Source organism: Neopsephotus bourkii, unplaced genomic scaffold (genome assembly GCF_033783945.1).
Source record: "Neopsephotus bourkii isolate Nb327-2 ecotype Australia unplaced genomic scaffold, CSIRO-AGI_Nbou_v1 NB_1038, whole genome shotgun sequence".
NCBI lineage: Eukaryota > Metazoa > Chordata > Aves > Psittaciformes > Psittacidae > Neopsephotus > Neopsephotus bourkii.
Window position 1 is genome coordinate 148239 of NW_026901527.1, and position 15272 is coordinate 163510.

At 34.7% G+C, this 15272-nt stretch overlaps 1 protein-coding gene across 2 annotated transcripts in view; it reads right to left on the bottom strand.

The window, feature by feature from the left end:
- The window catches only part of KIAA0825 (KIAA0825 ortholog), a 248386-nt gene that overhangs the window by 128041 nt on the left and 105073 nt on the right, over window positions 1-15272 (bottom strand). For both annotated transcript variants that reach the window (XM_061360980.1, XM_061360981.1), the window contains 3 exons: window positions 11367-11506; window positions 2713-2901; window positions 1564-1797 (listed from right to left, as the gene is read on the bottom strand). In XM_061360980.1, the coding sequence (XP_061216964.1) occupies window positions 1564-1797; window positions 2713-2901; window positions 11367-11506 (563 nt within the window). The remainder of the gene's footprint in view (window positions 1-1563; window positions 1798-2712; window positions 2902-11366; window positions 11507-15272) is intronic.

A 15272-nucleotide genomic window follows, 5' to 3' on the forward strand; every position in this document is an offset into this window, starting at 1 on the left:
ACTGTGAGTCTCTTAATAATCAGTTGTGATGTGCACAGTTATACAGAATAAATGAAAAAGAAAACACCCAGCTATTCTGAATGGTAAAAAAGTTGTTTCCGAAATTGTAGTGTAATATTTTTAGAACTTCACGAATGAAGCAGTGCCCTACATATCTCAGGATATTACATACATTCTTAATCTTTAGTTTTCTTTTATTATTTTTTCCTCAGTTTTATTGATCCCTTTCTATGTTCAACCCTACAAAACTTGACTCTATCAATTTTCACGTAAGCATTCATGCTATATAGCACAGCACTTTAAACATTCCAGGTATTAAAAGTAGAAGAAACTACAGTAAATATGGTGCTCAAAACCCAAATGAAAAAATATACCAAAAGGTGATTCACAATATGGAGTCAAGATTTAAAAAAAACACCAAAACAGAACCCTGACAAAACAAGAAAACCCCTGACTCATTGCATCTGTATTGTCAACTTCTTAAAATCAAACCTTAAAAACACACAACAAAAAAGCCCAAAACCACACACACAGAGAAAAAAACTCACAAACTCCCCAAACTAATAGATCTGTTCTAGGTGTCACACAGCCAGTTTAACTTGTGACCAAGTCTGAGCCTTACATCCCAGCTTGCATACCAGTTCAGGCTTACTGGTAGCCTAAAACTGCCATACAAGTTCTGGATTAAAGTGATATTGCAGTAAGAGTGCAGTGAGCACACTGCTGCATAAATGTGCCTCAATATGCTGAGGAGAATATACATGGAAAGAAAGAACGGATTGATGCCCTGACTTGCCTGCAATCTATACATTCAAAACTTTATGCCAGAATATACTGCAGTGATGGTACTGTAGTGAAAATAAACAGGTAATATTTTGGTGTCAATAAATTTATGGTGAAATGTTTCCAAAAGTTACCCTTTTGAAATGATGGAGGCTTTAGGCACTGTAAGCTATGAAAGTATACACTGGAAATCAACTTTACATCTAACCTTCAAAAGATCTCCTATTACATATATTATTTCTCTTTCTTCAGTAACTGTTTCAAAAACCCAGCAGCATCATATTTTTTAACAGTTTCAGCACTATCCAAACACAAATTGCTGTGTTATAAAGTTGGGATAAGTTGTTATCATTTCAGTCAGCATTATGTATCTAAATTTAAACAGTCCTGACTGAAAAGATAGCTACAAACTGGTTGCAGCCGCTAAGACAAGAGTCTTAGTATGCCTTAAGACATTATGCCTTAGTCTGCCTTGAATCCCAACTTATTACTGCCAGATGCTAAAAATATTTTCAGTGCTACTATTATCAGTACTACAATACTTATTATTTTAAAAAGCTTGTTTGTGTATGCATTGGTGTAAGCCTCAAGACAGAATAACTGAATTTTAATGCCAAGTGCTTTGAAAAAAAGCCCACACCACACAGGATGTTTGGAAATAATTTTATTCATTGTCAAACTGCAACACTCACAAACTCTGTTTAATTTTGATATGTACTCATTAAAGCAGTAACAAGCTTTTATGACAAATTGATAAAACAGTGTATAAATTTCACCCACATTTCCCAGATTCTTTTCTCTTCATTTCCCGAGGAGTATAATTCCATTCCTTTGGAACCGTTTTCAGTAAACTTTCAGGCACTATTTGCTTGTGCTGGTATGTTCCATAGTTTTCTGTTGCCTCCCATGAATGCATCAAAGAAATTATCTGCTTCACGATACCCTTGACTGAATTAATCAAAGTCAGCTTCAAGCATCTGATAACTTCTGGCTCCGACTCATAACAACTGGAAACTTCAGAAGGAAAAATTATTAAATATTCAGTAAGTGTAGTCACTTGTGTAAATCTGTTTCAGGAAGAAGTGTTTCAGAATTCATATGGAAAGAAAAGTAACGACATCATGAGTCACAATAACTTAGACCTATTGACCTATTAGAGAAAATAAAACAAATAGCATCTCGTACCATCTTAATACAGTACTGTCAAAGATGCAATTTTACTTATTTCCTTCATCCTCCTTTCTCCTTCAATATATTTCTAAAAATTTAATTTAATTTGACATCTTCCTTTTTATATGGAATAAATTTAATTACTTGTTAAACATCAATGAGGCAAATAGATATAACTGGGTTTTTTTCTACTTCCTTGTCTTGATAATATTAACGCAGTTGCATTTATCAGATACTCAAACTGTTACACTAGGGAATAGCAAAGGAAGAAAAGATATTTTGGAAACAAAAATGCATATAAATGACAGTCATTAACAGAGACATAGAGTATTATCAGAGATTGCATATTGAAAATAGAACACCCAAAACACAGTTACTGACATTACAAGAAGTATCAATCTTCTCCACTTACTTTTAAATCGTGGCAAAGGTTTGGAGTTATTAAATGCTCAGAGAAAAAGAACCTGTGCTGATAAAGAGGTACAAAAAGGATCTGCTGCCAGCATGCTGGTATGGCAGACACAAGGAAATCAGGCTCCTGGTCGACCATACTGCTCCATAACCTCTGCTGTCTTCAAAATTTTCACCACTCCTACCATGAGCTGATTGCTCAAAAGACTTTGATTATACCACAATTTTGAAGTAAACTACCATAATTACATATGATTTATTAAGGTAAAAATAATATGCACTATATATCAAAAAACTGATGACTAGGTTTAACATTAGATTTTAAATACTTATTATTACATAAAATACCTGTCATATTGTATAAGCAATTCCACAACTGCTCTTTTTCCATGTAGGTCTCAAAAGCAATGCCAAGAGATTTGGGTGATAAAGTGCAGTAAGACAATACTTTGAAGATTGTTTCAATCAGAGTAGGCTCTTTATTATATATCTGTTCTAAGAGAGAATTCTGCTCATGATGATTCAATACTTCATTTCCTTAAAAATAAACAAAACCATGGTTACAATAATTTCCAAGTAATTCAAGTTCACAGTAATAGATAGTATTAGTCAAAATGAACTGCAAACTGTATCTAATATTTCAAACAATAATACTGTAGATACTGTACTATCTATCTGTACTGTACTATCTGTAGATACTGAAATCCGATCTTCCTCTGCATAATGATGTTTGATTTACTGAATTATATGTAGCCAGTAAAAAAAAGACTGAAGCATGTTTGCAAACTATGGAATATGACTATTTCAAAACACACTCAGTATATGTTTGGAATTTGATTATTTGATAAATATTAATCAGAAGTAAATTGTACTATTTCTGTAGAATCACAGTCAAAAACTTATCACTTAATTCCTCTTACCAGTATATTAGTCACATGAAATAATTGAACTCTATAAAATATAACACAGTAGCAACTGCATACTCCCCAGAATGGGTTGTCTTCTTTTTTCAGTATAAGATGAAACTGAGAAGAAATCACCTTCACAAAACAAAATCTCAGCCCTGCTAAGATAATGTATGTTTTTAAAGGCAACTAGTGATTTTCATAGAGTTGAGTGGTTAATAGCTTACATAACACATATTTCTAACTGTTTTTCATAATCCTCATAAAACATTCTCCCAGCTGAAAGATAATAATGTGTTCAAACCTCTTTCAACCAATGCAACTCAGTGGCTTTGACTTATGCTAATGCCAAAGACCTCAGCTTCCCTTATATTTGTGGAAAATGCTTTTGTTGTTAACAGTCATAACAAATGACCAGAGCCAGAACCAATTAAAACACTCTTAAGTTTCTAGACTGCAAACCTGAAATTTAGATAAAATACTGCTTGAAAATGTCATTGGTTTATGACCATCTGACTGCCCTTACCTTTCGCAACATTTGCAGGAGAAAGATGGGAGACTAAATTTCTAATGGCTCAAACACCCTTCAAAATACACCACAATGGAAAACTGCTGCTCTCCACCCAGCTCTGAATGACTTGAGAATGTTGTAAAATTAAAAGAATCTCATTTTACTCTCCTCTAGAACTCCTAGAATCTAATTCACACATTACTGCAAACCATTCAGCCTCGGTAGCATGCAGCCTTGATAGGAACAGCCCATAGGATGTAGAAAGCTGAAAAATAAGATCAGTGATTTCATAACCAACAAGCTTCGGGCTTTTTTCCCTAAGGCAGGAAACAGATCAGTGATAAGATTATTTTTTTTTTTAGTCAACTTTTCTTCCTGGGGGTTGAATGAGCTGGCATACTTTGCTGAGATACCTTCAAATGCCACATGCTTCAGAGTATCTGAATAATCAAATGGATTCCACTAATTCACTCAAACCAGTGATATGTTGTCTAATAGGGATGTGACAAAGAAAGAACCAAAAAAGCAGAAAAAGCAGTTAAAAAAGGAAACCCCAGAGGTATTCAAATTTTGAGATGAAAATTTAAATTGAACTTTGATTATATTACTATAAGGATTTTTAAAAATTAATTTAATAAAATTCTAGGGAGGAGGATTTGTTGAGATTTTAAATACTATATAAACTGTCTTTACAGAACATGATGGGAAATGGCTTTATTGCTTTGTTTAAAGGGGATTATGACATGAAATTAAGCCTAAATTTGTTTTATGATTGTGCCACATGGAACGTTTGAGTCACAACTTACTAATAATTTTTCTAATCAACTTACTTCTGCCAGTAAATTTAGATAAATTGAAAGAAGTATAAAAGAATTCTTTAGGGGTTTATACATATCTTCTTATGACTAGTGTATAATACAAGTCTGCTTTTCAGCCAAGATATTCAGGAATCCACTGGGAAACCATTCTGAGGTGAAACGTAACAAGGTATGTAAGCTTTCATTAGCTTTCTTCTTTTGTTTTACCCTTAAATAAATGTTGCCCAGATTGGAAGAATATCTGACCTTTCAAACCTCAAGTTGAAATGAAGTTTTTGACAATTAAACTAGCATAGATCATAGAATCGCAGAATCATAGAATAGTTTGGGTTGGAAGGGACCTTAAAAGATAATGTCAGCTGGTTGAAAGGTTTAGAAAGTTGATCAGTATAGCTGGTTAAATATTATGAATTAGGAGTCTACAGAATGGTACATAGATTTCTCTTGCTTTAGAATTTTTCCTTAACACTTATTAGCTCACCTGTCATAACATTAAATATTCATCTTAGTTTCAACTCCAATGCAGTCTTCTTGTTAAACATCATGTAAGAATAGTATTAATGGGATAGGCATCATACCTGTTGCCCACTGATGCCTACCTCTATATATTTCTCTTTTTTCCACTCACTGCATTTCAGTATCAAAAGCTAACCTGTGAATGGAATCTATAGCTCCTATAGGTAGTCCAAAGTAGATGCTTCTTTCTCATTTTATCAGGACTTACATCCATATATAAATATGGCTATATAGTTAGGCACCTGTTAATGAAAATTGCCGTTCGTTATTTTCAAATAGTCTAATGTTCGGTTGATACACTGGAGGGAAGGAATGCCATCCAGAGGGACCTCGACACGCCTGTGAGGTGGGCTGATGCCAACCTCATGAAGTTTAACCATGCCAAGTGCAAGGTCCTACACCTGGGTCAGAGCAATCCCAGGCATAGCTACAGGTTGGGCAAAGAAGAGATTCAGAGCAGCCCTGTGGAGAAGGACTTGGGGGTGTTGGTTGATGAGAAACTGAACGTGAGCTGGCTTCAGTGTGCGCTTGCAGCCCAGAAAGCCAACCGTATCCTGAGCTGCATCAAAAGGAGCTTGACCAGCAGGTCGAAGGAGGTGATCCTGCCCCTTTACTCTGCGCTCGTGAGACCTCACTTGGAGTATTGTGTGCAGTTCTGGTGTTCTCAACATAAAAAGGACATGGATCTGTTGGAACAAGTCCAGAGGAGGACCATGAGGATGATCAGGGGACTGGAGCACCTCCTGTATGTAGACAGAAAGCTGGGGCTGTTGAGCCTGGAGAAGAGAAGGCTGCGTGGAGACCTCATAGCAGCCTTCCAGTATCGGGAGTGGGCTTATAAGGATGCTGGGGATGGACTCTTCACTAGGGACTGTAGTGAAAGGACAAGGGGTAATGGGTAAAACTTAAACAGGGGAAGTTTAGATTGGATACAAGGAATAAATTCTTTACTGTTAGGGGGGTGAGGCACTGGAAATGGGCTGCCCAGGGAAGTTGTGGACGCTCCATCCTTGGTGGTGTTCAAGTCCAGGTTGGACAAAGCCTTGGGTGACATGGTTTAGTGGGAGGTGTCCCTGCCCATGGCAGGGGGGTTGGAACTAGATGATCTTTTGCAGCTATATGTGTCACCAATCCCATAGTAATTTAATCTCATTCAACTTTCTTAATATTTTTTCTCCCTAAACATTTTGTTTTCAACTGAGAAGAACCTTCCATTAATGAATCTCCAGGTTAATGGCTTATCTGAAATCTATCTTACTCATGCCAAATACAAAAAAAACAATCACCATGATAATACCCCCCGTTATACAGTACAGGGATAGTATGCTGAAACTGTGGCATTCTGATAGTCAAAATTTGATGAGGCAATATTGAATTTAGTCCTATGACCACATTATCTGCTTTGTATCAGTCCATGTATTAGGATTGCTACTGAACAGGTAACCCTCTTCACAGTATCACAGTATGTTAGAGATTGGAAGGGACCTCAAAAGATCATCTAGTCCAATCCCCCTGCCAGAGCAGGAACACTACATAAGGTTACACAGGAACGTGTCCAGGCGGGTTTTGAATGTCTCCAGAGCTTAAACAGGTAACCCTCTTAAAATGTATTTGCTCTTGAGCTCTACTTCTGTAGCAAGAAGTTCCTACCAGAAATTACTTATTTTAAAAGACCAGAAATGTCTTTAAAAAACTACCCATATGACCCTGTATCACAGTCACAGATATATCACAGTCACAGATATATCATAGAAACTATCCTTTACATTTTGTCAGAAGCAGGTATGTGGTTCTCAGCAGGGCTCTAGTAAGTCCACATGGAAATTCCTATTCAACATTTCAGAATGTCCATAAAATCTGTTTACTCTTTATTTTATCACTGGAAAGTCATCAAAAGGAATAGAATATCTGATTAAGGTCCCCTTTCTGTTGATCTTCCAGATGGAAGCACAGGACACCTGTAAACCCTTCTACCATTTTACCACATTGGTTACGCAGGTACAGTACCCAGTAAGTCTGCTGGTCAGATAGGTGTTTTAAGTGGATGCCACTTTTAAAGTAATCTTTTGATTTTTTTGTTGTTAGGCTACCATGATACTGTTTGCTATCATGAAGAAGCTAAGAAAACTTCTAGGTGTTCTGGAGTCTGTACTCACAAGCCTCATTCTGGATGACCCACAAACATGTGTGGAGACAGCTATCTCTGCACAAGCATATAAATGCCTCTAAGAGACTTGTTCTCTCCTAAGGAGGACAATTATTTCAAGGAAGTACAACAACAGTGACCTTCAAGTACTGGAAATGAACTGTTCTACAGGTTTTGCCAATGGTTAAGATTTTAATGGAGCTTGTAAGTTATTAAAGGAATGTACTTTTTTTTAGTAGTAACTCACTACTGTCACTAAAAGTACAGTCTGATTGCTGAGTGAGGCCAGTTGGTAAAGCTACCACTTTTCACCATTTTTTTAGGGTAACTTGGAAAACCCAGTGTTGTTTACCTTTAAATGACTAACATTTAATTAATTAAACTGAATTTAATTAAAATTTAACTAGTGCTTAATATTTGCTCTTAAATTCCACATTATACATTGTGGTGGTTAAAGAGCTACTTCAAAAGGGGCAAAGACTTGGGCTAAGGGAAAAACATTTTTCCATTTGAGAAATATAGTTTCAAGTAATTTCTCTTGCCAGAAACCTGTTTATAAAAGCACAGCAGCAGAAAGCTCTTCATTCTATTAGTGTCTGGGGAGTTGGCTGATACCATACCACACGGTTTTATTTTTCTCAGTGGAAATCCTCTTTTCCTAACCCTCCTTAGGTATGTAAGTTAAATTATCTCTTTTTTAAGTATCTCACATTTCTTTAGGTACAACTTCAGTTTTGCGGCCTTAAATTTATCACAGAATATCTGCAAATGTCACTAATTTTTAGTGGGGACCAGCATATTATCTAGGTTTAACTGTACAATACCCTTTTACATTAGTCTCTCAAATACGCATTGTGCCATCCAAAAACATTAGGTGAAACTGCCAATGGCCTTGTCCTACTGTGAAAGCCAGTTTTCTTCCAATTTATCTCCACATGCCATCATTCACTTTAAATTTGTGTAGAAAATTAAATTATATCTCTGTAACAACTGGAATCTCATGCATTCATTGCTATGAATAAGAGTTGTTTTTTTTTTTTTAAAAAGGAATACATTGTTTTTTCTGTTGTACAGCATTAACTTGGTGCTACCATCTCTACTTAAAGAAAAGTATGTATGAGGCCCAAGGACTGACTGAAGGACTCAGATGTGCCTTGCTGACAATTTCTCAGTGAACTCTTTCTTGTCTACTACAGATAAATGGCTAGGTGTCTGCTGACTGACGAGGTTCCCTTTGGTATTAAACCTGGGTTGGGTTACTGTAATTCAATAAAATTATTGCTTTTTGCTTTATTATGCAGAGAATAAGTTCCTGGAAATAAAGACTCTCAAATGAGAAGTCACTGACTGTTCTGCTGGCAAGCTGTGCATTTACAGCAAGTCTAGCAGAGAATCTCAGAGCTCACTTTCACCCTTTTCATTTTCATTTTGTCATCTGCTGGATTGAATAACTCAAATAATGCACCACTTTCTTTATTCCCCTATTATCTGTGGCTTGTCAAAATAACCAAGTTTTTTTTTCACAACCACAGGTGATAAAGCAATTCTGGTAGAAAAGGTCACCAAGAAAACTGCAAAACAGTTTGTTTTGCCAGAAAATTAACACAATACCAGCTACCTTTATTATTTAGCTCCACAAAGGCACAGCAAAGGACCCTAGCGCCTTCACTCATGCAAGAATATGTCTTAGAAGATATTTTCTAAATATTGGACCAATGGTATTATATATCTCCTATAAATCCCTATATGGGATTATATGGAACTGTAATTAACTGTAATTCAATGCACCTACATTATTTAGGCTCATAGTTCAAGTTAGAGTGTTGCAAGATGCAAATCCAATCTTTCAACTATATTTTTCAAACTTGCCTTTTATCCAGTGGTCACACTCCCTGGAGACAAATAAGTGGTCCAGTTTCAGATATCCTGATTTATTGCTTTTAGTATTTTTGATGCAATAACTTCACATACTTTTAATGTACATTTCATATATCATATTGTATAAAAAAATAACAAAAGTCTAAATCTTGTCACCTCCCTAACTAGAGAGGTTATAGTTACATACATGGAGTTTCATTAGTGTCAACAAATATGGTAACCTTATAATATTTAGCAACACTAAATCGTTCATACATGCATTCTGCCCAAATACTCTTTCTACTGAGACAACTTAGTCAATACCGATAATACTCCATATTGTGACAGGGAATATACATAATTTGTAACCCTTACCAGGGTACAACTGTATAAGAACAATGGGAATGCAGTTAAATGAAATGTGTTTGCATGATGCCTACTGCAACTATCCCAAAATATTGCTACCATACAAAAAAAAAAGGTATCATTACCAAAAAATCTACATATAAGCACCTCTTCATAAAGAATTTTTGCCTTCTGGACTGCTTTGTAAAAGGGAGAAAGAAAGACTGAGTATAAAATAAACTAAAATGTGAGAATTCACATGAAAAAAATTCTCATAATGTAGTTAAATACGAGGGAGTTTTGTTATTGCTACAGCAAATAGCTAAAAAAACTACAGTACACTTAGCTTTTAATCTGTTTTCACTCATAATATTACATATTGCAAAATTATAGTGTTGATGAGTACATAATTCTGTAAGACTTTTATCCTACTGAACAGAAGAATACAAAACTGTCATTGCTAGTACTAAGGTATGGCTTGTTAGTCCAGCTTTCCGTGTACTAATATATAACAGTTCACATAGTAAAAAAATAATACTTCATATAGCATCACAAAGCTGCTGCATAGGAGAGGGAATAAAGAATACAATAATTTCATCATTAGATAATTAACCCCATTGAAATTAATTTAGAAGATATGGATCATTGCAGGTTTCAACTTAAATCTAAACTGAAAGTTTATTCATACCAATGTTGTACTTACATTAATAAAGTCTGTGTAAATAGCACATTTTCTAATTCAAAGCAGTATGTTTCCCTGAAGCTCAAGAGGTTGGTCAGTCAATGGATTAACACATTCTGTCACTTAGTACCAATTTAAGCAGCTAGTAAAATACAATACTGGATAATACTAGGGTAAGAATTACAATCCTGATCAAACATTTGTTAGTCTTTGTACAATAAGACAGGTATCTGAGTAGGCAAGCAGATGCAGTGCAGCTCTCAGTTGGATGCATGACAGAAGTGGAAGCAAAGTTGTACCTCTGACAAATGTCAGACCATTTTAAAATGACAGAACTAAATTATGTTTTATTATCTACAATTATGTGAACCTAGCAGTTTTTTCTTTCTGTAAGTAGGGAGAATTCTTTTGCTAAAGAAAGATAGGAACCAAAACTCTTATTCACTATTAGGGCGAAATTATGTCAAACGCAATTATACCATTAGCTTTTCAACAATATGATCATTTCATCCAGAAGCTATCAAAAAAAAAAGATGTGATAAAGTTTGTTGCGTCAAACACAGTGCTAGCAGAATAAAAAGAAAAAATCTTGTAGAACCATTCTTTTATTTGTTCTATTTTCATAGTGCCATTAATGAGAGTATTAACAAGAAGCAGCATATAAATGTACTTCTAGAATGCCTGCAGTGACAAACGTAAGATAACTTCAACAAAACCTCTAAGAAGCTTTTCACAAAAAAAATTTTGAAAGTGATCTTTCAGACTACTAATCCACACTTTTAAAAACCTGTGTGAAGCAGTTATGGTATCAAAGTTATGTTAAAATTTATTTTGACTCCTTTGAATTTACAATAGCAGCCTATTTTATCAAATCACAGTCTGTTTTGAAACTAAGAATATTCAGATTGACTGCAAAACATAATAATTTCTTTTTCTTTTACTCATTCAAGAAGTACGCCCCACTGGAAACCAAATACCCCCCAAAACGTACTTTTTATGTACATTTCATGTATCATATTGCACAATAACAAAAGTCTAAATCTTGACACTCCCTAACCAGGTAGGTTATAGTTATATACATGGAGTATGCGTGTATACATATATCCAAAATACCCAATATCTGCCCCCCCAAAAGACATGACAGGTTTCCTCTAGTATTCAAGTTGTTAAAAATGGATTTGGGTTTCTCAGTAATATAAGGATTGACAGTATAAATACTTACTTGAACTTCTCAGTAAAATTTTTACTAAGAGACAATCATGATGTAGCAATGTTTCCAAAAGCAAGTTCAAGTTGCAATATGGCTGGGATAAGAGCAGTTTTAGCTGATCCTGGGCCCCCATTTCTCTGGCTGATGGAGTCCTTTCAAAATGTAAGATAAAGAGAGAATAATGTAGTTAATTTATCTATGAAATTAATATCCTTATACTGCAGATGTAATGCTAACTCCCTTAAATGTCAATTCTTCCCAGATTACTCTGAAAACGCTTTCATGCTTGCTTACTTTAAGGCAGCTCAGGGAAGGAATTACATTTAATTCCAACTAGCTAAAAGCAAATTAACATTTGGTTGTCTGCCAAAGTTGTAACTGATACAAAGCAACCTCACTTATCTCTTTCATGGAACCATATTTGCCTTGTTCTACCAGGCAAAAAGGATTTTTATTTTTTTTTTGTGCTTGAATAAATTTAAGGCTATTAGTCTTTAGTTCGTTATTACACTAATTGCTTAGCAAGAGTTCTGAAGTGTCCTTGATGAAGTATATGAAGCTCTTAATTAAAAAACAGAGAATGCTCAAAGGGGCTGCAACATGCCACATTAGGTTGACCAATGCTTACGCATCCTGAAAAATCTACCTGAGCTATTAGACTGGTTAAATGACTGCTTTGCCAATAGGGAGAAGTGAGAAAGCATGGTACAAATTCATTACTTTCTAAGGAGATTGCAGATTGTTTTCTGTTTGTGGTTTTTGTTTACTGCAAAAGTTTAGATTTCCAAACAAAAATATTCCAGGGCTTCCTCTGACATCAGCCAGTGACCCAACAACAACTGTTGGACTCACCCAGGGCAAAGGGGGAGGAAAAATTAAAATCTTGTCCTGCTAGGTGTTTACCACCCACTGTATTCACTATTTTCTTCTTTTTGCAACATTTTCAAAGAGTCATTTTCAAAATCGAGTTGTGGTTAAATTTTTTTTCCGGGAAAGCTCAATTTTTCATTGTTTTGAAGGTTTTAAAAATAAATTTCAGCTGCTGTTTAGCCACTGTATTTATTCACTTTGGCTACAAGTTTATATAACAATAGTTGCTAACATAGAAAGTTTATGCACTGCATATGTAAACTTTTATGCACATAAATTTTACATGTACCACTGTAAAAACTACATATGCACTGACAAATTGACTATGCTGGCATAAACATTTTCTGGCAGCACACACACACCTTCAGCATCAGCTAAAGCCTTATTCATCAGGAGCTAGATTTTCCTGTCAGGAAAGTATAAAGATTTATATGGATATACTTTATGTTTCATCTACACACAACTATTTGCACAGAACTAAACTGGGTTTATGTAGCTGTCCTACCAGAGAGGAATATCTCTGTTATGTGCACGCTTCTAAGACCATTGGACTAGACCAAGTGTGTTACCACCCGACTCTGCCTGTACGCACACATGAAAAAATCAAAGATAACTGCACAAGAACTTCACTGTTCAGTCAAGGCTGATATATAGATAATACACCTAATACAAATGTACAACACCTGGAAATGAAAATGCCACCTGATACACTCTTTGAATTTATTCCCTCTAGGTATGTTTGCATCTATTACCAGAAAAGCAGTTTGCCACAAATCTTGCAGGGCAGCCTTTCCTTACCTAAGGAAACCAAGCGTCCATAGGCGCATCTCCCAGAAAGACCTCTACATCACACTATTATGTCAAAACTTCATATAATTAAGTATTAATACTGTAATAATAATTTCAGTAAAAGAGGATTTTATACATCTCAGCCTTTGGAATGTTAACAGCAAAGGAAATGCATACAAGTTGATAAGTAATGTATGTGCCATGGAAACTTATAAACAGCTACTGTGATTTTCATCTGGGACACTACATATAATTGTTGACAATATCGTGCTGACTCCACAATAATATTCTAATAATATTTATCAAAATCTATATACACATATACATTTAAATATTCATAGAATTGCAGCCAAAATATTTTTTCCATATTTAAAATACATACTGCATTTAAGCTTTTAGCACTGGGGCTTTGCATTCTTAATAATATTGTCTTAATCTCTGTATGTTCAAGATCAGTTATATAAATTCTCACCATGTTATGAACTCATAAGTGGTTAGTAATTAAAGTTTAAATTAAAACAGTTATTATAACACTAGAATTAGCACTGTGGCTGAGAGCAAACTCAACAATTCACTAATTCAGTTAAAATATATGGTCCACTTTCATTTTGTTTCTCCCTTGAATGCCATGTTATTGTTCTTATATATAATATATATATAAAGCCACTTACTGCTTTCAAAAGATAAGAAAAGGAACAAGTTTGGTCAATTAGATTTATGAAGGACAATATTTTAAATTACTTAAGAAATAAATATCATTTTTAAAATATTTGAGTTGAAAGAAAACTTGTCTGTCATTGACCAGATGGGAAGTTATCATGTTGCAATATACACCAGTTCTTGGCTCTTTAGGTCTCTTGCAAATTGAAATGTACAGTGATGTGACTCACTTGGAGGAAAAATAAAATACAGCAGACATTCCCTACAGCCATGTAGCTAGCAACAATAAATGCACTGAGAAGTTTTGTAACGTGCATATGGAGAGGCATATGTTCTGCCATCCTTGTAGCTCAGTACTAGTGAAAATAAGACCAGCCTCATACAAAGTGACGAAAGGTGAAGTACATATAAATATCACACATATAAATGATCAGTTTTCTACAGTAAAAGACAAAAAAAAAGACGACTCTGATTTGCGAATGATATGATTATAAACCCCAAATGAAGCAAAGAATGAATCACAATTATCACTAAAGGAACTGTAAAATAAATTTTCAATAATTATTTAGTTCAATAATCAACTATGTTATTTTGGTTAGTATTCAAGATAAAAAAATCCTCAAACAAAACAAAAAAAAACAGAAGACCTCAAATAGTAAGTTCAGGATTTGAAAGAGCAAATCTTCCAATTTTGTTATGGACAGTGAATATGTATTTTTATTAGATATAAGAAGTAACATAAAATCCAGGAAGAATTAGAATGCTCTAAAAATTAGTTTTCTGCAACACTTAAACATAAAGTGTCTTGTTCATAAAGTGTCTTGTTCATAGTTCAAATGCAATATTTCAAGAAAGAAAAGCTTCCGTGACATGAAGTGTAAAACCAATACAAAATTAGAACACCTCAGAATATGTCCCTCAAATTACTTCATTACATACAGGGTCTTTCACTTTTTTTTTTTTCTTTTCTTCTTTGGGGGTGGTTTCTGAGCAGCTGAAATGTGAATTGTTGAAAGAAAACACTAATTTTTTTACCAGCGTACTTGACTCATTATCACCAGGACAATGTACATGGTTTTATATATGCGAACTGTCCTCACAAAGGCAGGCTAACTATCTTCTCAGACATGTGCTTTCTTTTACACTCATTTTCCTATTATGCGGTCAAGAAAATGTATATTTTTTCATTTTTCATAAAGGGAAAATATAGATAACTCTGGAGTAGTTTTATGCTATTTATCAAGACAAATCTGCCCTAAATACAATTTCTAAAATGCTAATTCCACCCCAAAAAATAGAATTATATTCGACTGAAATGGCATCAGCATTTCCTTTACATACTTCTACACAGCAGAGTGTACTCATTTGTGAAGTTATCTTCCAAAACTCATAATTCACAGTATAATTTAAATTTTGACCAATGGCTTTGGAGGGCATCAAAGTGCTTAACATCTTTTCTACAATGAGTGCTTAATGAAATGTAAATTTTCCCAGAAATAGAGTAGATCCCTTTTCAATTTATCATGTAGTCATTCCCTCTCTTATATCCCCTATTTTCCTTCCTCTCTACCCATATATAACTTAAAAAGCCACTGACAA